This window comes from Malaclemys terrapin, chromosome 2, assembly GCF_027887155.1.
Source record: "Malaclemys terrapin pileata isolate rMalTer1 chromosome 2, rMalTer1.hap1, whole genome shotgun sequence".
Lineage (NCBI taxonomy): Eukaryota > Metazoa > Chordata > Testudines > Emydidae > Malaclemys > Malaclemys terrapin.
In genome coordinates, this window is record NC_071506.1 from 285,878,845 (window position 1) to 285,901,707 (window position 22,863).

The 22,863-nt window shown below is 60.5% G+C and overlaps 1 protein-coding gene across 1 annotated transcript in view; it reads left to right on the forward strand.

Annotated features, from left to right (window-relative positions):
• Positions 1 to 22,863, forward strand: part of LOC128831358 (SCO-spondin-like) — a 141,278-nt gene that overhangs the window by 117,373 nt on the left and 1,042 nt on the right. Inside the window, exons 99-112 of the mRNA XM_054017670.1 lie at positions 6,739 to 6,900; positions 7,612 to 7,728; positions 9,314 to 9,452; positions 10,662 to 10,864; positions 11,460 to 11,630; positions 12,626 to 12,753; positions 13,878 to 14,029; positions 16,159 to 16,205; positions 16,645 to 16,809; positions 17,129 to 17,337; positions 17,761 to 17,856; positions 18,415 to 18,475; positions 20,971 to 21,101; positions 22,179 to 22,329. Coding sequence (XP_053873645.1) covers positions 6,739 to 6,900; positions 7,612 to 7,728; positions 9,314 to 9,452; positions 10,662 to 10,864; positions 11,460 to 11,630; positions 12,626 to 12,753; positions 13,878 to 14,029; positions 16,159 to 16,205; positions 16,645 to 16,809; positions 17,129 to 17,337; positions 17,761 to 17,856; positions 18,415 to 18,475; positions 20,971 to 21,101; positions 22,179 to 22,329 — 1,932 coding nt within the window. The remainder of the gene's footprint in view (positions 1 to 6,738; positions 6,901 to 7,611; positions 7,729 to 9,313; positions 9,453 to 10,661; positions 10,865 to 11,459; positions 11,631 to 12,625; positions 12,754 to 13,877; positions 14,030 to 16,158; positions 16,206 to 16,644; positions 16,810 to 17,128; positions 17,338 to 17,760; positions 17,857 to 18,414; positions 18,476 to 20,970; positions 21,102 to 22,178; positions 22,330 to 22,863) is intronic.

Below are 22,863 nucleotides of genomic sequence, written 5' to 3' on the forward strand. Positions count from 1 at the left end.
ATCAGATCTTTCCCACAAATCACGCTGTTGCCAATCCTTTAGAATCTAAAATCTAAAGGTTTATTCATAAAAGGAAAAAGATAGAGATGAGAATTAGAATTGGTTAAATGGAATCAATTACATACAGTAATGGCAAAGTTCTTGGTTCAGGCTTGCAGCAGCGATGGAATAAACTGCAGGTTCAAATCAGGTCTCTGGAATACATCCCCCGCTGGGATGGGTCCTCAGTCCTTTGTTCAAAGCTTCAGCTTGTAGCAAAGTTTCTCCAGAGGTAAGAAGCAGGATTGAAGACCAGATGGAGATGAGGCATCAGCCTTATATAGTCTTTTCCAGGTGTAAGAACACCTCTTTGTTCTTACTGTGGAAAATTACAGCAAAATGGAGTCTGGAGTCACATGGGCCAGTCCCTGCATACTTTGCTGAGTTACAAGGCGTATCTGCCTTCTCTCAATGGGTCCATTGTATAGCTGATGGTCCTTAATGGGCCATCAAGCAGGCTAGGCAGAGCTAATCTCAGCTTGTCTGGGATGTCACCCAGAAGCATAGCATAAGTTTGCCATACAGACAGTATAGAGCCAATATTCATAACTTCAACTACAAAACTGATACACACATATAGACAGTATAATCATAACCAGTAAACCATAACCTTGTCTTAGACACCCCATTTGACCCCCTTTATACAAGATTTGGGTGCCACTACAGGACCTTGGTTGCAACAATGATCTATATGGTCCCAGTTTATGTCAATAACGTCACACCCCCAACGCAAAATTGATGCAGGAAGGGATGACCCAAACATCACTGCCTGCATCCCAAGAGCTCCCCATCCTGGGTTCTGTCTCACTACAGCTAGTATTGGGTTAGAAGCCGTACCAGTGTATAACAGAAATGGTTTATCAAAATCATGTTCAACCACATGATTGAACCTCTTTACAAACCCAAGGTAAAACTTAGTTAGAACAATAGTGGATTGGATCTGCTGTGGCAGCATCGTCCCTGTATGTCTCATGTGATCTTTCCAAGAGCTACAGAAAACAGCTACTTTATCCACACAAGCTCGGGCAAATGTTTGGAACCCAATTAACATCAAATAAATGCAGATATTAATGTTCTTCATAGTACAGGAATCTTGGCATTTAGCCATGAAAGCAATATGGTAGTGTGCCTCAGTCTTCCTTTTCATACAGCACATTAGGTCTGGAATGTCTTTTCCCCTGTGAAAAGTTCCCATATTGTTTATAGGCATGAACTGTGAAACCCCAGTGTAACAAGGCCTTTTAACATAACGTGTGTTCTCATGTATTCCTTTTAACATGTTCAAGGGATTCTCCCAAAGATTAGGCACATTGTACATTTTTACAGTTTGTGGCAATAGCAACACATTCATTACAAAATTTAGCAATAACAACAAGTTCATTGCAAGTGTCCATCTACAATCGTTTTTGTCATGCCAAACCTTTGGCTTAATACCTTTGGAGTTTGGGCATTTTAGGGTTAACCTGTGGTTTCCCTTTGCAAAATTCAGTTTTCTCTTTCCTCCTTGTCCTGCAGGATCAAACCCTGATTTCTCTTGCTTAACAGAATTCACTGGCGGATGGGGTGGGCCCTCTGTGCTAACAGCTATTAGCAAGTCCTTCCCCTCCCAGCCAGGCAAGTAATTTGCACTACCCCAGACCAGAGCCAGCCCACCAGTTTTCATATTCGTAACTGCTATCATTTCCAAGGCTGGACTCTGTCTTAAAGAGATACCACACAAATCCAAAGAGTCTGCGGGTGAGAGTTTGCTTGCTCTCCCCCGCATGCTCAAGCATTTAGCCGTAAAACTGCTCTGCTCTGACACCTCAGTAACCAAATCTGTCCTCAAACCCTGAAGCACAGACTGCTCATCTAAAGAATCAGAAAGGAGACATTCCTGTTCCAACCCCATTGTCTCCCCAACAAGTTGGCCCCACACAGCCACTTGGTTGTAGGGATGCCTCAATTCCTTAACAACTTTTACCTCCTCTGAGACCTTCTCAAAGCTACCCACACTGGATCTTTTAAAAGGACAGTCAGTGGATCCATTCACAACAGACAATTTTTGGATGCTAGGAACTGAAACTTCCTTGATTAAATCACTCTCACACCCTTCAGTTGCAGGGAACTGCTTGCACCGAGTACCATGAGGATTCCTTTCTCCAGGAGCTTTTCTAAGCAGCAATTCACCCCTCACAGAAATTCTGCCCTTACCCTCTTCACCCAGGGCTTGCTCTAAAGGAACACTTTCCTGAGCCACAACAGACTCTGTCTGGGTCTTACTTACATCCAGGATCACCTTTGGCCCATCAGGCAGATCTCTACACAATTCCCTTTCAGGCGAACCCATAGACTTCCTAGGTAAAAGGTTAGAAATATTTCCCTTCTCTTTGCCACACAAGCTTAGGAATTTTTTCCTTTTTGCTACAAGTTATTAAACTGTCCGTAGTTACCACAACCAAATTACCTTTCTGCTCTTCTTGTGCCCTGGCAAGGGTATCACCCTGATCAGACAGAGTTGTTACACCCTTCTCCAACCACACATGAGCAACAGGCAAAATACAAGCACCAGAATTGTCTGATCTCTGGGATTTAGCTAAGACACTAATTGGATGCAACCTAGTTACGGTGCCATTCTCCCCAGCAGATGCAAACTTAGGACCATTCCCTTCCTGGGCTTTAGTTGAATCCAGAACCAACTCTGAGACAACTAAATTACTCTCAACCATCACAGGCCGAAAGGCACCTTCTGTCTGCTCCACAGACAAAAAAGAGCTGGAGACGCATTTTCCTTTACTAGACATACGGTTTGGGATTTCATTTCCCTTGTCCCAGCACACCGGGCTGTTCACAGACAACTGCTTGGAGACTGGGGTAGCTTCGTCCATAGGCAAGTCAATACCCCTGACAGACACAGGCACATTTCCTTCATTGTCACTATTCTTTGCACAGGAAACAGGTAAGGTATAGGGGCACCCATCTTCCACTCTCCTTGCCTTCCCAAACTGCTGACTAGATAAAGCCATCAGCTCACAAGACTGCCTAGGCTCATCCAAAATCTCCTTGTTCTCCTCTCCCTTCGCTTGATCTAATTCCAGATTTACTTCTGAGACATTAGATAGACATTCAGAAACTTCATTCACAGCCGAACAGCTACTTTCCAAAGACAAACTTTTGGAGAAACCCTCCATAGGCACAACCTTAGGATCAATCCTCTCTTGTGCCTGGTTTGTATTAACTTGACTGACCATAGCTTTAATATCATTTCCAATCATAATATCCTTAGGGATTATGTCTTTTACTCCCACAACCATGGTGCCCTCCAATCCCTTCCATTTCAGGTGGATTTTAGCCAAAGGCACCCTGACAAAAACAGTTACATCTTCACCTGGCAAATAATCTTCCTTCCTGACAAGACTTGCTTTAACCAAAGTAATATCTGCTGCGGTGTCCCTCCATGCCATACACCTCACTCCATTCACTTCTGCACTGCTAATAAACTCTGCGTTATTTCCCCCATATTTAGCTTTAATGTGAGTTTTAAGGTCAAATTCTTCAGAGACCACAGAAACAGCATTTGCACACAGGGCACCAATGCTGGGCTCTGTGTGGCTTGCCTGTGAGTTTACAACAACAGGGTTAGGATTGGCCGTGGCATTTGGGGTTGCTGGTTTTGGGCTGCCCTTCAGTGTCGGGCAGTCTGGTCTCATGTGGCCCAGGATACCACAGTGATAGCATGTAACCTGTTCCGTCCTGGGATGTGAGTTCCTACCCTCCGGGCCCCCTTGAACTCCTTTAGAAGAGTCAGGTTTATTTTTAAATCCTTCCCTCCTCTTGAACTGGGGAGAATGGTGATTAGTTTTCCCCGGGGTTTTACACCCTTCTCGAGCCCTGTTTTGGGTATGGGCATCCGCAATCTCTGCTGCCCGTAGGACTGACTCAGGGTCCCTGTCACACACAGCCGCTCTCACATGGTCAGGCACAATGTCTAAGAACTGTTCCAAAGTTATTAAATCCAGCAGTTTTTCAAAACTCCCATGCGCCTTGGCTCCCATAACCCACTTTTTAACAAAACCCATCAGCTTATGAGCACATTCTACAAAAGTACAATCCTTAGACATTTTAAACTCTCTAAACTTAACTCTGTAAGATTCAGGAGTAACCTTGAACCGCCTTAACACAGAATCCTTAAACCGCTCATAATCTAAGGCTTCTTGTTCCCCCAAGTCATTGAATACCTCCCTGGCTTTTCCAGTCAGTCTGGTCAGCAGGACAGGCATTCGCTGACCCTCAGGGATCTGGTACAGATTGCAGAGGCGTTCAAAGGTAGACAAAAACTCCTCTATATCTTCAGTATCATTGTAAATGGGACACATCCTTTCCCAGTTTTTCTCATGGCGGGGGGGAAGTGGAGTACCAGGTGGGGATGACTTTCTCCGCTCTTCCAGTACTTGGAGCTGAAGTCTGGCCATCTCCTGTTCCATCCTGTGAGTCTCCTGCTCAGCAGCGAGCAGCTCTAGACGTCCCTTACGAGCTCTCTCTTCTCTCTCAGCAGCCTCCTTCTTTCTTTGATCGGCTTCCTTCTCTAATTCTGCTATTTTTTGCTTCTCCAGCAATCGAAGATCTGCTAGCTTCTGTTCATGCTCAAATTGCAGTTTACTTGTTGCCTTTTGCATCCTAATCTTTTCTGCATCTTCTGTAGCGTCAGGTAAGGGCTGTGCTCTTGCCCCCTGATCACTGGCTATTAACAGATTTCTCAGTTCTTGATTTGTAGCTTTCTTTCTAAAACTTATCCTCTTTTCTGAACACAAATTTTCCAGGGCTTTTTTGTCAAGTCCCTCATATGCTCTTTGCTCAGCCATTGCAGCAGCTCTTTAACCAACAAAACTCTCAATCCCAAAATTCAAATTTGGATAGCGCGGGGTTCTGACCCAAAGCTTAATTGACCTGGTTCTGTGGATCCAAGCACGACTACGCCACTGTGACAATGCGGCTCTGGCGGAACCCAACTGAGAGTGCCAACTCAGGACAAATTGCTTAAACAGGGCAGTTACAGCCCAAGGCTGGGGTTTTTTCCACCTCTAAGGCAAACCAAACCAGCCAGACTAGGAGAACTTCGGTCTCACCCCACTGGCTAACCGCAAGTCTCTCAAGCAATCTCCTTAGACACTCCAGTTTCCCAGTATTACCACCAGTGCCACACGTTATGGGGACAAATGGTTATAAAAACCAATACCCCAGTAAAAGAAAAAGGTTCCCCTGATCCCAAAGGACCAAGCCCCAGACCCAGGTCAATATACAAATCAGATCTTTCCCACAAATCACGCTGTTGCCAATCCTTTAGAATCTAAAATCTAAAGGTTTATTCATAAAAGGAAAAAGATAGAGATGAGAGTTAGAATTGGTTAAATGGAATCAATTACATACAGTAATGGCAAAGTTCTTGGTTCAGGCTTGCAGCAGCGATGGAATAAACTGCAGGTTCAAATCAGGTCTCTGGAATACATCCCCCGCTGGGATGGGTCCTCAGTCCTTTGTTCAAAGCTTCAGCTTGTAGCAAAGTTTCTCCAGAGGTAAGAAGCAGGATTGAAGACCAGATGGAGATGAGGCATCAGCCTTTTATAGTCTTTTCCAGGTGTAAGAACACCTCTTTGTTCTTACTGTGGAAAATTACAGCAAAATGGAGTCTGGAGTCACATGGGCCAGTCCCTGCATACTTTGCTGAGTTACAAGGCGTATCTGCCTTCTCTCAATGGGTCCATTGTATAGCTGATGGTCCTTAATGGGCCATCAAGCAGACTAGGCAGAGCTAATCTCAGCTTGTCTGGGATGTCACCCAGCAGCATAGCATAAGTTTGAAATACAGACAGTATAGAGCCAATATTCATAACTTCAACTACAAAACTGATACACACACACAGACAGCACAATCATAACCAGTAAACCATAACCTTGTCCTAGACACCCCATTTGACCCCCTTTATACAAGATTTGGGTGCCACTACAGGACCTTGGTTGCAACAATGATCTATACGGTCCCATTTTATGTCAATAACGTCACAGCTGGGCTGTAGGGACAGGGGGGCGCAGGAGGGGGCGCTGGGTTGTAGGGACGGGGGGGCTCAGAAGGGGGCGCTGGGCTGTAGGGACGGGGGGCTCAGGAGGGAGCGCTGGGCTGTGGGAAGCAGGGGGGCTCAGGAGGGGGCGCTGGGCTGTGGGAAGCAGGGGGGCTCAGGAGGGGGCGCTGGGCTGTAGGGATGGGGGGGTTCAGGGCTGTGGGAAGCAGGGGGGCTCAGGAGGGGGCGCTGGGCTGTGGGAAGCAGGGGGGCTCAGGAGGGGGCGCTGGGTTGTAGGGATGGGGGGTTCAGGAGGGGGCGCTGGGCTGTGGGAAGCAGGGGGGCTGGGGTGGGGGGCGCTGGGCTGTCTCTGTCAGTGCAGGCCCCATGTGCCTGTCTCAGGGTGGGGGTGTTTAGCTGGGGCTCTGGGTTAACACCTGCTGGGGAGTCCTCCCCCCACCTGGCTCCCTAGATCCCCTGCCCCAGCAGTGGCTGCATTTCAGTGGTGGGTGGATGCCCCCAGGGCAGCCTGGGGCCCAAGAGGTGGAGGCTGGCATCCCTGCTGCCCCACGGGCAGGGTGGGGGTGTGGGGCCAGGGAGGGCCGTGGGAGGGGAGGGGTGTTGGGTGCCCAGCGCTGCAGCTCTGTCTCTGTCTCTGTCTCAGATCTCTGCCTGTGGAGCGAGTGGAGCCCCTGGGGCCCGTGCCGGGAGCCCTGCAGCGGTGGCTTCCGGCTGCGCCGGCGCCACGTCCAGCACCCGGCCGAGGGCAGGTGGTGCTGGGGAGCCCGGGTCCAGTCGGAGAGCTGCAACACGGCCGCCTGCCCAGGTAACCCGGCCCGGGGCCCTGCCGCCCACCTGTCCCCGACACGGGGCCCTGCCGCCCACCCGTCCCCGGCACGGGGCTCTGCCGCCCACCCGTCCCCGGCACGGGGCTCTGCCGCCCACCCGTCCCCGGCACGGGGCCCTGCCGCCCACCTGTCCCCAGCGCAGGGCCCTGCTGCCCACCTGCAATTGGTGCCGGGCCCTGCTGCCCACCCGTGCCTGGCACAGGGCCTTGCCACCCATCCAAGCCCATCCCCGGCATGGGGTCCTGCCGCCCACCCGTCCCCGGCACGGGGCCCGGCCGCCCAACCGTCCCCAGCAAAGGGCCCTGCTGCCCACCTGCGCCCGGCACAGGGCCTTGCCACCCACCCAAGCCCGTCCCTGGCACAGGCCCTGCCATGTGTTGCAAGGGTTCCCAGCCCTCGTCCACGGTCGCCCCATGGCAGGCAGGGCCCTTGGACTGGGCAGTCGGGAGCTGGGGGGATGATGGAGGGGGGGATGGGAGCCCCCCACTCGAGCGCTGCGCCCCGTCTAGCTTCCTGCTGCCCCAGGGGCCCAGCCACATCCTGGGGGAGGGGGAACCTGCCCGCCGGGCCTCTGACGGAGTCTGGCTCTGCCCCTCCCGGCCTTGCCCCCGTCGCCTGCGGGGGGCGCTGAGTGGGGCTGGCTCCAGGGCAGGTGTGGGGGCTCCCTGACTCCCCGTCTGTGCCCCCAGGGGAGGAGTGTGAGGATCGGGGCAAGGAGCACGCCCCGGCCTGCGCCAACCGCTGCCCCCGCACCTGCGCCGACCTGTGGGAGCACGTGGAGTGTCTGCAGGGGGAGTGCAAGCCAGGTACCCCCCCCCTCGCCCCCGGCTGTACCCCCCCCACGGTGCTCATCCAGCCCCCTTGGCCCCCTGCCCCACATCCACCCAGTCCCACGGCGCTCACCCAGCCCCCTGTCCTCCTGCCCCACAGCGCTCACCCAGCCCCTCATCCCCCACATCCACCCAGTCCCACGGCACTCATCCAGCCCCCTGTCCTCCTGCCCCGCCATCCACCCAGCCCCACAGCGCTCATCCAGCCCCCTGTCCTCCTGCCCCGCCATCCACCCAGCCCCACAGCGCTCACCCAGCCCCCTGTCCTCCTGCCCCGCCATCCACCCAGCCCCACGGCGCTCACCCAGCCCCGTGTCCTCCTGCCCCACAGCGCTCACCCAGCGCCTCATCCCCCACATCCACCCAGTCCCACGGCGCTCACCCAGTCCCCCGTCCTGCCCCACATCCACCCAGCCCCATGGCGCTCACCCAGTCCCCCGTCCTGCCCCATGTTGCGGAGTATTGGGGGACTCAGGGCCCTGCACCCCCGGCTTCCTGCGATTCACCATGACTCTCAGCCAGCCAGTAAAGCAGAAGGTTTATCTGGATGACAGGAATGCAGTCCAAGACAGGTCTTGCAGGCACAGACAACAGGGCCCCCCTCAGTTAGGTCCAGCTTGGGGTCCCAGGGCATGCCAGCCCACCCCCCTTTGGGGGGTCAGAGCCATCTCTGCCTCCCAGCCATCTCTCCAGCCTCCTTCCAGCCTGCTTCCAGCCCTCTGCCCTTAGCGACCCCTCCCACAGCCTTTTTTCAGTTTCCCGGGCTAAGGAGTCGCCTCTCCTTCAACCCCTTCCTGGGTTCTCATATTACACACTCAGGTATGCGCCCTCGGGCGCCCTCGGGCAGATCCCATCCTGCAATGCAGACTATCCCAGCACACTCCCCTGTCAGCATTCACAGACCACCGTGAGAACAGGCCCAGTTCGTCACACCCCACATCCACCCAGCCCCATGGCGCTCACCCAGCCTCCTTGTCCCCCACCAGCCACCCAGCCCCATGGCACTCACCCAGCCTCCTTGTCCCCCACCAGCCACCCAGCCCCATGGCACTCACCCACCCTCCTTGTCCCCCACCAGCCACCCAGTCCCATGGCACTCACCCAGCCCCTTCATCCTCCTGCCCCACATCCGCCCAGCCCCATGGCACTCACCCAGCCCTGTCCCCCCATCCACCCAGCCCCATAGCACTCACCCAGTCCCCTCGTCCTCCTGCCCCACATTACCCAGCCCCACGGCGCTCACCCAGCCCTGTCCCCCCATCCACCCAGCACCACAGCGTTCACCCAGGCCCCCGTCCTCCTGCCCCACATACACCCAGCCCCATGGCACTCACACAGCCCCCTCATCCCCCTCAGCCCATCCATACCCAACCCCATGGCACTTGCTCAGCTCTCCTCCCATCCGTACCCAGCCCCGCGGCTCCCACTCAGACCCCCCAGCCCATCCTGCCATCCCACTGAACTCCACCTCCTGTTCAGCCCCCACCTCTTCCCTCCCCCACTCTCAGTCCCAAACTTGGGGTGCCTGGTCCCAACCCCTCACCTCCCGCTCCTCCGCCAGGCTGCCGGTGCCCCGAGGGGCAGCTGCTGCAGGACGGCGTGTGCGTGCCAGTGCTGGCCTGCCGCTGCGGGCTGCCCACAGCCAACGGCACGCGGGAGCTCTGGCCGGGGCAAGCTGCCGAGCTGGACTGTCACAACTGGTAAGGAGCGGGCGGGAGTGGGGAAGGTAAGCGCTGAGTGCGGCCGAACGGGGGCCCCGGATCCTTCCCCCGAGCTCCGGAGGGGCTGGCCGGTGCCTCGCTCTGGGAGGGGACCCTGGCCGGGGGAACGGGGAACGTGGCCCAAAGGGAGCCGCACAGGCCCAGAGCTCAGCGTGTGCGTCTCCTGGAGACACCAGCAAGGGAAGTCTAATCCCAGCCCGCGGCAAAGGGGTGTCCAGAGCCAGGCCGGGCCCGGCGACTCGGGGGTGTCCATGTGGGAGGTGCGGCGCTAGGGCCTGAGGACCCACTGTCACGCGGGCAGTGCCCGTTACGTGGGAGCAGAGCAGCACAGCGCAGGCTTCGTGGGGGGCCCTTGCGCTGGCAGGGGTGTGACGGAGCAGGGAGCAGGGCAGATTTGACCTGGGAATGTTGCAGGGGGATTGCAGTGAGGAGGGGGGACTTCCCTTGAAGGAAGCTACCTGAGCTGTAACCTGAGCCAGGAACGGGGGTGGGGTGGGGGGGGGTGGGGGGGGTGGGGGGAGAATTAACACCTTCTGCCCGGGAGACTGAACAAAGGAGAGGAGCAGCAGGAGGGGCTTGGAGTTTGGTTTCGGTTTGGGCTGGGTGGTGCAACGCAGGGAACCCCAAGCTGGGGTCTAAGCTCCCTGAACCTCCCCGAGGGACCTAATTGAGGGGGTCTGGTCGTACCTACACGCTCTGCTTGAGACTGTGTTCCTGTCCTTAAATAAACCTTCTGCTTTACTGGCTGGTTGAGAGTCGCAGTGAATCTCGGGAAGAGGGGTGCAGGGCCCTGACTCCCCCACACTCCGCAACAAGGGGGTTACCCGTGGAGTTCCTCGGGCAGTGCCCGTAGTCGATGGGGTTGGCAGTGACCGTGGCACCCAGGGGGAGTGGGCTGCGGGCACGGGAGGGCACAGAGCTGGGAGCAGTGGCCCTGCAGAGGATGGGAACAGTCCAGGAAGCCCGAGGGCCGGCGCGTAGGAGCAATGCGAGGAATGTCTGCCCCGAGCTGGGGGCCTGGCAGCCGGCAGTGCCAGGGGAGAACTGGGCGGGTGCCTGTCGCCAGCGGGGTGCGGGCTGTGTGCTGCCGGGCACTTGCTGAGGGGCTGAGCCCGGCCATTGGGCGGGGGCAGATTGTGGTTGTGGGTGCGTGTCTGTGACCCCCCCGAGCCGTGTCTCTGCCTGCAGCACGTGCGAGAACGGCACCTTCGCCTGCCCCGATCTGGAGTGCCCCTCCTACGGGCCCTGGTCCGAGTGGAGCCCCTGCTCGGTCACCTGCGGGGGAGGCAGCACGCTCCGGCACCGCACCTGCCAGGAGAGCCCCGCCGGGGCCCCGTGCACCACCGACGCCATGGAGGAGATCGCGGAGTGCAACCTGCAGCCCTGCCCCGGTGAGTGCCGGCCCCACGGCCCTGCCCCGGTGAGTGCCAGCCCCACGGCCCTGCCCCGGTGAGTGCCAGCCCCATGGAGCCAGCCCCACGGCCCTGCCCGGGCAGGTGCCAGTCCCACAGCCCTGCCCCTGTGAGTGCCAGCCCCACGGAGCCAGCCCCATGGCCCTGCCCGGGTGAGTGCCGGCCCCACGGAGCCAGCCCCACTGCCCTGCCCCGGTGAGTGCCAGCCCCGCAGAGCCAGCCCCACGGCCCTGCCCGGGCGAGTGCCAGCCCCACGGCCCTGCCCCACAGCCCTGCCCCTGTGAGTGCCAGCCCCACAGAACCAGCCCCAGGGCCCTGCCCGGGTGAGTGCCAGCCCCACGGAGCCAGCCCCACGGCCCTGCCCGGGTGGGTGCTGGCCCCACAGCCTTGCCTGGGAGGGTGCCGGCCCCATGGCCATCTGGGTCCCTTCAGCAGCTGCTGCCCTTGTTGCCTGTTGTATCCCCAAGGAGTGAGCACCTCCCTGGTGTCCCGGGATCCCCCCCACAACCTGCACCCCCCGGTCGCTGCCTTCCCTGAGCCCTGCCCCCCGCCTGACCCTGCCCTGCCCTTGCAGCCGGCTGCCAGCTGAGCCGCTGGTCGGCGTGGAGCCCCTGCAGCGCCAGCTGTGGGGGGGGCGTGTCGGAGCGGAGCCGGAGCCTGCTGTCCCCAGGGGAGGGCCGGGGGGAGCTCTGCCCTGCCCCCCTGCTGCTGCACCGTGCCTGCCACACCCATAACTGCACGCCAGGTACGGCCTAGGTGGGGGACCGGGGGAGAGAGCGGCGCCCCCTAGAGCCTGCAGCCAGCGCCCAGCATGTCACATAGACCCCCCAGCGGGACCTGGGGGAGAATCCCTGTCAGCATACGGTGCGGCGCGTTTGGGAGAGGGGAGACCCCGTCCGCACGTGGACCGGCGCGTCTGGGGCAGGGGAGATCCCATCCGTACGTGGGCACGGTGCCTCTGGGGAGGGGAGATCCCATCCGTACGTGGGCGCGTCGCGTCTGGGGCAGGGGAGATCCCGTCCGTACGTGGGCACATCACGTCTGGGGCAGGGAGATCCCGTCCGCACGTGGGCACGGTGTGTCTGGGGCAGGGAGATCCCGTCCGCACGTGGGCGCGGCGCGTCTGGGGCAGGGGAGATCCCGTCCGTACGTGGGCACGGTGTGTCTGGGGCAGGGAGATCCCGTCCGCACGTGGGCACGGTGTGTCTGGGGCAGGGAGATCCCGTCCGCACGTGGGCGCGGCGCGTCTGGGGCAGGGGAGATCCCGTCCGTACGTGGGCGCATCACGTCTGGGGCAGGGAGATCCCGTCCGCACGTGGGCACGGTGTGTCTGGGGCAGGGAGATCCCGTCCGCACGTGGGCGCGGCGCGTCTGGGGCAGGGGAGATCCCGTCCGTACGTGGGCACGGTGTGTCTGGGGCAGGGAGATCCCGTCCGCACGTGGGCGCGGCGCGTCTGGGGCAGGGGAGATCCCGTCCGTACGTGGGCACGGTGTGTCTGGGGCAGGGAGATCCCGTCCGCACGTGGGCACGGTGTGTCTGGGGCAGGGGAGATCCCGTCCGCACGTGGGCACGGCATGCCTGGCAGAGGGGAATCCCCATCTGGCGCGTCTGAGGCAGGGGAGACTCTCGGGCTGTGGACGCCCCTGCCCGTGATCTATGGGTCCCCCTCGGGCAGTGTATTGCAGGCTGGGGGGCTCGTGGCTCCCCAGTGTGACCTGCCCCTCCTCTGCTCTGTGCAGAGTGCCCGGGCCCCCAGGTATACAGCGATTGCGCCAACGCCTGTCCCCGCACCTGCTCCGACCTGCGCCCCGGGACCGAGTGCCTGCGGGAGGAGTGCCAGCCTGGCTGCGCCTGCCCTCCCGGCCAGGTGGGTCTCTGCCCCCAATGTCACCCCCTCGGCAGGACACTGATTCCTGGCTCTGAGACACCAGCCCTGCCTACCCCGCGGGGCCCCAGGCTGGGCTCTGGCTCCCCGGGCCCCCTGCCACGGACACTCCCTGCCTGGCACTGAGCCGGGGGAGGGGAGCCGCCTCCCTGCCCCTCCCCCTGGGCTCATCCCTACCCCAGCAGCCCGGAGGGCAGAGGGTCTCCTACCACTGGCGCACGGGGGTCCCTGTGACAGCGCCTGCACCCACGGCCCCAGCCCCCCAGCTGCGGGGCCTGGACAGAGTCTGCTGGGGATGGACAAGGGCTGGCTCCCTGGGACCCCGGGTTCCTCCTTCCCAGGCTGTGGGGCAGGGTCCCTAGCCTGGTCTCCGGGAGAGCAGAGGGTTCCCCGGCCTGGTCTTTGGAGGCGGGGGCAGGGGCATCCCAGCCTGGTCTCTGCAGGGACAGGGGGTTCCCCAGCCTGGGTCTCGGGGGGGGGTCAGGGGTTCCCCAGCTTGGTCTCTGGTGGGTGGGGCCAGGGGGTTCCCAGGCCCAGTCTCGGGGAGGGGCAGGGGGTTCCCAGGCCCGGTCTCTGGTGGGACAGGGAGTTCCCCAGCCTGGGTCTCTGCAGGGACAGGGGGTTCCCCGGCCTAGTCTTGGGGGGGAACAGGGGGTTCCCCAGACTGGGTCTCTGGGGGGACAGGGGGTTCCCCAGACTGGGTCTCTGGGGGGGACAGGGGGTTCCCCGGCCTAGTCTTGGGGGGGAACAGGGGGTTCCCCAGCCTGGGTCTCGGGGGGGGTCAGGGGTTCCCCAGCTTGGTCTCTGGTGGGTGGGGCCAGGGGGTTCCCAGGCCCAGTCTCGGGGAGGGGCAGGGGGTTCCCAGGCCCGGTCTCTGGTGGGACAGGGAGTTCCCCAGCCTGGGTCTCTGCAGGGACAGGGGGTTCCCCGGCCTAGTCTTGGGGGGGAACAGGGGGTTCCCCAGACTGGGTCTCTGGGGGGACAGGGGGTTCCCCAGACTGGGTCTCTGGGGGGAACAGGGGGTTCCCCAGCCTGGGTCTCTGGGGGGACAGGGGGTTCCCCAGCCCTGTTTCTGGGGGCAAGTGGCAGCTGCTGTGTGGCTGCAGGTGCTGCAGGACGGGGCGTGCGCGCCCCCGGAGGAATGCCGCTGTTCGCTGGTCCCTGCGCCTGCCGTGCCATGGGCCTCCGACCTGTCGCAGGAGGAGCGGGCGAGAGAGTATCCAGCCGGCAGCACCATCCACCACCAGTGCAACAGCTGGTCAGTGCCGGGCCGGGGGTGGGGGCTGGGGGAGCCCTGCGGCACTGCCCGGTGCAGCTGGGGGTCAGGCTGCCCCACATGCACAGTGCCGGGGAGCACTGCCTCCTGTAGACAATGCCGGGGGGGTTGCAGCGAGGGTGGGGCTCTGCCCCACACAGTCAGTGCTGGGGCTGGTCCCGAGTGACCCAGGGGAGGGGAGCAGCGTCTAGTGGGATAGAGCAGGGGGGGCTGGGAGCCAGGACTCCTGGTGTGACAATGCGGTTCTGGCGGAACCCAACTGAGAGTGCCAACTCAGGACAAATTGCTCAAACAGGGCAGTTACAGCCCAAGGCTGGGGTTTTTTCCACCTCTAAGGCAAACCAAACCAGCCAGACTAAGAGGACTTCAGTCTCACCCCCTGGCTAACCGCAAGTCTCACAAGCAATCTCCTTAGACACTCCAGTTTCCCAGTATTACCACCAGTGCCACTCGTTATGGGGACAAAGGGTTATGAAAACCAATACCCCAGTAAAAGAAAAAGGTTCTCCTGATCCCAAAGGACCAAGCCCCAGACCCAGGTCAATATACAAATCAGATCTTACCCACAAATCACGCTGTTGCCAATCCTTCAGAATCTAAAATCGAAAGGTTTATTCATAAAAGGAAAAAGATAGAGATGAGAGTTAGAATTGGTTAAATGGAATCAATTACATACAGTAATGGCAAAGTTCTTGGTTCAGGCTTGCAGCAGCGATAGAATAAACTGCAGGTTCAAATCAAGTCTCTGGAACATCCCCCGCTGGGATGGGTCCTCAGTCCTTTGTTCAGAGCTTCAGCTTGTAGCAAAGTTCCTCCAGAGGTATGAAGCAGGATTGAAGACAAGATGGAGATGAGGCATCAGCCTTATATAGTCTTTTCCAGGTGTAAGAACACCTCTTTGTTCTTACTGTGGAAAATTACAGCAAAATGGAGTCTGGAGTCACATGGGCCAGTCCCTGCATACTTTGCTGAGTTACAAGGCGTATTTGCCTTCTCTCAATGGGTCCATTGTATAGCTGATGGTCCTTAATGGGCCATCAAGCAGGCTAGGCAGAGCTAATCTCAGCTTGTCTGGGATGTCACCCAGAAGCATAGCATAAGTTTGCCATACAGACAGTATAGAGCCAATATTCATAACTTCAACTACAAAACTTATACACACATCTAGACAGCATAATCATAACCAGTAAAACCTTGTCTTAGACACCTCATTTGACCCCCTTTATACAAGATTTGGTGCCACTACAGGACCTTGGTTGCAACAATGATCTATATGGTCCCAGTTTATGTCAATAACGTCACACCTGGGTTCTCTCCCAGCTCTGGGAGGGGAGCAAGGTCTAGTGGGATAGAGCAGGGGGGGCTGGGAGCCAGGACTCCTGGGTTCGCTCCCAGCTCTGGGAGGGAAGCAGCATCTAGTGGGATAGAGCAGGGGGCTGGGAGCCAGGACTCCTGGGTTCGCTCCCGGCTCTGGGAGGGGAGCAGCATCTAGTGGGATAGAGCAGGGGGCTGGGAGCCAGGACTCCTGGGTTCTATCCCGGCTCTGGGAGGGGAGCAGCGTCTAGTGGGATAGAGCGGGGGGGCTGGGAGCCAGGACTCCTGGGTTCTCTCCCGGCTCTGGGAGGGGAGCAGGGTCTAGTGGGATAGAGCAGGGGGGGCTGGGAGCCAGGACTCCTGGGTTCTCTCCCGGCTCTGGGAGGGGAGCAGCGTCTAGTGGGATAGAGCAGGGGGGGCTGGGAGCCAGGACTCCTGGGTTCTCTCCCGGCTCTGGGAGGGGAGCAGCGTCTAGTGGGATAGAGCAAGGGGGGCTGGGAGCCAGGACTCCTGGGTTCTCTCCCGGCTCTGGGAGGGGAGCAGCGTCTAGTGGGATAGAGCAGGGGGCTGGGAGCCAGGACTCCTGGGTTCCATCCCTGGCTCTGCCACTGACCTGCTGGGTGGGGGCTGTCAGGCCCCTTCCTCTCCATGCCTCAGCTTCCTCCCCAGCTGTGTGGGGGGATGACGGCTGGGGCCGAGCTGAGTGCTGGGGGTGCAGGGCTTGGTGCCTGGGGTGGGCACGTCTGGCGCGGCAGCCAGGAGCCAGCTCCCGTCTCAGGCCCTCGCTCTGTTTGCAGTGTCTGTCACAGAGGCACCTTCAGCTGCTCCCAGCAGGACTGCAACGGTAAGAGACCCCCGGCCGGGCCCCACCCACCCCACTCCCGGCCTGCAGGCAGACCTGCGCCGAGCATCCCACTGCCCCCCGGCGGCGAGGTGGCCCAGCTGAGCCTGGCAGGGGGTGGTCACTGGGAAGCAGTGCTGGCAGTGCAGGGAGCTTGCTCTGGGGGGCAGGTGCTGTGGGGCGGAAGGTCTCTGCTCCTGTAGCACCCATGGAGCCCACGCGGTGAGGGCTGAGGGTGGCAGCCCAGCTCCTCCGAGCATGGGGAAAGTGGCAACAGACAAGCACCCACATCTCAGCCTTCAAATGCCCTGGGGTTGGTGTTGACCCCCCCCACAGAATGTCGGGCCTCAGCTCTAACCCCCCCATGGGCTCAGTACTGAACCCCTCCCCCCCACTGTCGTGGGTTTGTCCCTGACGCCCCCCACCCCCATTCTCCCCACAGTGGACTGCCTCTGGTCCGCGTGGTCAGCCTGGTCCGCGTGCTCAGTGACGTGTGGGCCGGGCGTGCGGATCTCCCAGCGGCACCAGCTGCAGAAGCGCCTGTACGCCGGGGCCGAGTGCCTGGGCCCCCCGACGCGCCGGACGCCCTGCTCCCTGCCCGACTGCGGTGAGCCCCGCGGTGTGGGGGTGGGTGGCTGGTTGAGCAGGGTCCCCGTGTGCTGCTGGGCATTATGCTATGGGGGGTGCAGGGGAGCCGCCCTCCTGGGCCCCCCAGTGGCTGCAGCAAGATTGTGCCCACTGGCTGCTGACCGGGGCTTCCCCCCTCGCTAGCGTCAGGGTGGCAGGGACGGGGGTGGCGAGGCCCATGGCTCTGCCCTTGTGCAGCAGGCAGGGAAGGGGGCATGCCCGGCGAGGGGGGCCCATCGCTCTGCTCCGGGGAGGGTGGGTTTGGGGGCCCTTGGCCTGACATGTCTCTGCTGCTGCAGCCTGCCCCACAGGGGAGCGTTGGCGCGGCCCCGGCCCCACGGCGCCCTGCGAGCGAACCTGCCAGCAGATCTACGAGGAGCCCCGGCCCGACTGCAGCGTGGGGGCCGCGCCAGGCTGCGTGTGCGAGGCCGGGCGGTACCGGAACAGCAGTGGGCACTGTGTCACCGCCGCCCACTGCGAGTGTGAGCACGGGGGCCAGCTGCGCCCGGTGAGTGTGCGGGGGCTGCGGCTCCAGCCCCAGTCCATGGCACGGGACGGACCAGGGAGACCTGCCGTGCGGCCAGGCCCAGGGATGCTGAGCTGGGGGTCCCTGCACTGCCTGGCCCTGCCCTGCCCTGCCCTGCCCTGCCGGAGACGCTGCTGTGGGAACGGCCTCGGGGCTCCCGCACGTAGAGCTCGGGGCAGTAGCCTCCCCTGGGCAGCGCACCCAGCTCTGTGCAACGGATCCCGGGGTCTGCCCCGCACGGTCCCGCTGGGTTGGGGGAGCCAGAGCCCGGGGTCTGCCCCACGGGTCCCGCTGGGTTGGGGGAGCCGGAGCCCCATGGCGGCCCCACTGAGTCAGCGCACCCAGAGCCCGGGGTCCGTCCCGCACGGCCCTGCTGGCTCCAACGTTTCTTCTCTCTCCCCGCAGCCCGGAGCTGAGTGGCAGGAGGCCTGTGAGAGCTGCCGCTGCCTGAACGGGAGGGCCGTGTGCACGGCTGGCTGCCCCCCTCTCTTCTGCCTCGAGGTACGGCCCGGCTCGGCTCGGCTCGGCCCGGCCCGGCCCGTCGTTCCTGCTGCTGCGGAGCCACCTAGGGCTGGCCGCACGTCTGCTCCCGTCCCCCAGGCAGAGCCGCGATGCCCCTGGGCGCCCACGGGCACCTGCCCGCCCACAGCCTCGCGCTCCCCCTTCCAACCAGACCAGCCTGTGCACCCCCTGCCTGGGACTGGGCACAGGGACAAGCCCTGGTCCTCCTCCCCCGCCCCCCGGCCTCTACCAGCAGCCCCTGGGGCCCAGCAGAAGGAGCTGGCGGGGGGCTCAGAGGGTCCAGTGCTGGGAGATCCCTCCCAAGCCGGACTCAGCTCAGTGAAGAGCGACTCTGAGCCCAGGCCGGATGGCCCCGGGCCGGGTCCTACCCTGGGGACGCTGCAGGCTGGCCCAGGAACACAGCCGGAGCCACCCCCGGCCGTGGAGACTGGTGACAGGCTGTCGGACGGGCCCTGGCCTGGCCGTGGGGTGAGCTGTCCTGCGCCAGCGAGCACCAGGCCTGGCCCTGCCTGTCACTCACACTCGCTCTCTCCCCAGGGGGAAGTGAAGGTGCAGGAGCCCGGCAGCTGCTGCCCCGTGTGCCGGAGAGAATCGTTCGGTACGAAGTCACCCACGGCTGGGAGTCGCCGGGGCCTTCTTCGCACTGGGAGTATCTGGGGTGGCCCTAGGGGCGCTGTGTGCAGGGGCTGTCACGGAGTCCCCGGGCGATGCTCTGGAACTGCTCCCCCACAAAGCCAGTCAGGACTCTGGGAAGCTGTGATGATGCTGGTTCTGGTGGGACCCAACTGAGAGTGCCAATTCAGGACAAATTGCTCAAACAGGGCAGTTACAGCCCAAGGCTGGGGTTTCTCCACTTCTAAGGCAAACCAAACCAGACAGACTAAGAGGACTTTGGTCTCACCCCACTGGCTAACCGCAAGTCACACAAGCAATTCCCTTAGACACTCCAGTTTCCCAGTATCACCACCAGTGCCACTCGTTATGGGGACAAATGGTTATGAAAACCAAGACCCCAGTAAAAGAAAAAGGTTCTCCTGATCCCAAAGGACCGAGCCCCAGAGCCAGGTCAATATACAACTCAGATCTTACCCACAAATCACGCTGTTGCCAATCCTTTAGAATCTAAAATCGAAAGGTTTATTCATAAAAGGAAAAAGATAGAGATGAGAGTTAGAATTGGTTAAATGGAATCAATTACATACAGTAATGGCAAAGTTCTTGGTTCAGGCTTGCAGCAGCGATGGAATAAACTGCAGGTTCAAATCAAGTCTCTGGAACATCCCCAGCTGGGATGGGTCCTCAGTCCTTTGTTCAGAGCTTCAGCTTGTAGCAAAGTTCCTCCAGAGGTAAGAAGCAGGATAGAAGACAAGATGGAGATGAGGCCTCAGCCTTATATAGTCTTTTCCAGGTGTAAGATCACCTCTTTGTTCTTACTGTGGAAAATTACAGCAAAATGGAGTCTGGAGTCACATGGGCCAGTCCCTGCATACTTTGCTGAGTTACAAGGCGTATCTGCCTTCTCTCAATGGGTCCATTGTATAGCTGATGGTCCTTAATGGGCCATCAAGCAGGCTAGGCAGAGCTAATCTCAGCTTGTCTGGGATGTCACCCAGCAGCATAGCATAAGTTTGCCATACAGACAGTATAGAGCCAATACTCATAACTTCAACTACAAAACTGATACATACACACAGACAGCATAATCATAACCAGTAAACCATAACCTTGTCCTAGACACCCCATTTGACCCCCTTTATACACGATTTGGTGCCACTACAGGACTTTGCTTGCAACCATGTTCTATATGGTCCCAGATATGTCAATAACATCACAGGAGCCTCCTCTCCCATGGAGCAGACTGTCTCCAGGGCAAGAAGCTCACACGGCTTCACCTCCTGGGTCTCTCCTGGGAGCATTCAGCAAATGCCCCTCCATGCGCTTCCCACAGCGAGTCCGCCCAGGCAGGGTCCTGGGGAAGCCAGAGGGTCCTGCCCCCCCACTTCGCAGTCAGACGTGACTCTCAGCCAGCCAGTAAAACAGAGGTTTATTAGATGACAGGAACACGGTCTAAAACAGAGCTTGTAGGTCCAGCGAACGAGACCCCTCAGCCAGTTCCATTCTGGGGCCCAGCGAGCCAGACAACCCCGTCTGCCCTCACTCCCCGTCCCCAGCCAGCTCCAAACTGAAACCCCCTCCAGCCCCTCCTCTCTGGCCTTTGTCTCTTTCCCAGGCCAGGAGGTCACCTGACCTCTTTGTTCACCTTTAGCTATCCCCTGGCAGGGGGGAAGGGCCCCGGCCATTTGTTGCCAGGATACAGAGTGTCGGCCATTTATGCACACTGGAGATTTAAGAACTGCATTGGGGAAACTGAGGCACCCACAGAGGATTCAGAGGACAGTCCCACTTCGTCACAGGGGGGCTCTCCCCTCGGTCGATGCTGACCCCTGCCTAGCCCTGGGGCGCTGTGTCCAGGGGGGGCACTAGGGGGCGCTCTCCCCTCGGTCGGTGCTGACCCGGTGCTCCTGCCTGACCCTAGGGGCGCTGTGTGCAGGGGGGCACTAGGGGGCGCGCTCCCCTCGGTCGGTGCTGACCCCAGTGCTCCTGCCTGACCCTAGGGGCGCTGTGTGCAGGGGGGCACTAGGGGGCACGCTCCCCTCGGTCGGTGCTGACCCCTGCCTGGCCCTAGGGGCGCTGTGTGCAGGGGGGCACTAGGGGGCACGCTCCCCTCGGTCGGTGCTGACCCCGGTGCCCCTGCCTGGCCCTAGGGGTGCTGTGTGCAGGGGGGCACTAGGGGGCGCGCTCCCCTCGGTCGGTGCTGACCCCTGCCTGGCCCTAGGGGCGCTGTGTGCAGGGGGGCACTAGGGGGCGCTCTCCCCTCGGTCGATGCTGACCCCTGCCTGGCCCTAGGGGCGCTGTGTCCAGGGGGGGCACTAGGGGGCGCTCTCCCCTCGGTCGGTGCTGACCCCGGTGCCCCGGCCTGGCCCTAGGGGCGCTGTGTGCAGGGGGGCACTAGGGGGCGCTCTCCCCTCGGTCGGTGCTGACCCTGGTGCCCCTGCCTGGGGGGCTGGTGTGACTCCGCTCGCTCCTTTGCAGAGGAGCCGTTGTCCGCATGCCAACGCTACACCGAGGTGCGGAACGTCACCAAGGGGCGCTGCGCCCTGCACGGCGTGGAGGTCAGCTACTGCAGCGGGCGCTGCGCCTCCCGCACCAACGTCATCTCCGAGGTGAGTGAGAGCTGGCGCCCGGCCAGCGACGGGCACGAGGGGCCCAGGCCAGGATTGTGGGAGCCGTGCTGCCTCCGGGCCGAGCACATCGCCAGCGGCCCGGGCCTGGCCGAGTTGGGCCCGCCACCCGGCACACTGAGCCGCGGGTTCCTGACTCTAGAGACCCGCACAGGGCTGTGATCTGGCCTCGCCGCAGCCTTTCTCCCACACAGAGCGATGGAGGGGGGCTGGGAGCTCCTTTCAGACGGAGCCGTAACGCTGCCACCGGTCTCTGAATCCCTTTGCCCCAAGCCCTGTGCACCGGCACTTGCCCTCTGTCCATTACTAAAAGGGATTAGAAACGGGGATCGGCCAAGATGGGGCAGCCCCAACGGCCTTTTTCAACACCGAAAATGGCAGATCGTCCTCTGCTGACCCCGCGGCCGTGTGCATTAGGAGAAATGCGTGATACAAATGAGGTTTAGTCACTAGTGCAGCCGGTTTATTTACAGCGAATGTACAAAGGCCTTTTTCCTTGAGCACAGTAGGAATAAGCAACAGGCAGGTTCCTGGCTGCGAAATCCCCAAACCTGCCCCCTAGCGAGCTCTGTGCCCAAAGAGCTCTGTCTCTGCTCCCTCTGCGGGCCGCGTGCACCACTGTTCCTCCCGCTGTCTGCTGGCTTCCTCTCTCCCTCACACCCACAGCTCTTCAGACCTTCCCCTGCCCTTCTGTTTGCAGGCAGGGAACTCTTCAGCCCACATGGTTTAACTTCTCACCAGGCTTTGCCATAAGGTCTGTTGCCCTGCATGGTGGCTTCTGGTGTTTCCACCTATCACACATAAAAGGGGTTTAATTGCTCCTTCCATTAAGCCAGGAAGAAGCGGGCATAGCCCACCCATTGGCTTTAACCAGGTAGCCAGCATAACAGGATCTAACACGCAGCTGGGTCTCCATGACAGGGCTCTCCTCGCCCACCAGCAGTTCATGTCCCACAGCCCCCGCATTAGCCCGGTCCGGGACCCTTTCCCTGTCTGTTCCCCGCTGGCCGCAGAACTCCCCTTGAGCCCACGCCGCCCAGCTGCGCCCTTCTCCCGCAGGAGCCGTACCTGCAGACGCTGTGCGACTGCTGCAGCTATCACCTGGACCCCGTGAGCCCCGTGCGCATCCTGAGCCTGCCGTGCGAGGACGGGGAGGTGGAGCCGGTGGTGCTGCCCGTCATCCACAGCTGCGAATGCAGCCCCTGCCAGAGTGAGTGGAGCGAGCGCACATGCTGCTCTGGGGGCCCCGCGCCTGGCCCGGCCGGGCACAGGGCACTCGCTCTGCACTCTCCGCTGAACTGGGCAGCGGGCTGCACCTGGCAGCGGGTGTGCAGCTGACCTGGCCCTGGGACGTGGGCTGGAGCAGGCGCCGGGCCTTGGAGCACATGGGGTGGGGCGGGGCGGGGAGGGGGGAGACTCCGAGAGCACAAATGGAGGTGTCAGCACAGCCTGGGACTGGGCTCAGGGCCCAGCTGGGCATGGGGCAGGGACTGGGCTAGCGGCAGAGCTGGTCTGGTAGCACTGGGGCAGCAGAGCTCCTGTTCCTAGGTCTCCCGCTGCCTCCTGCACCAGGGGTCCCAGAACCCACTGCCAGGGGGGTGACCCTGTGTGTCCCTGCATCACCCCACTGCATGGCACGGCCCTGGGTATCAGCATCACCCCACCGCACGGCACGGCCCTGGCTATCAGCACACACAGCCACATCCCAGCGGTGCCCCAGGGTCCCAGCATCACCCCACCGCAC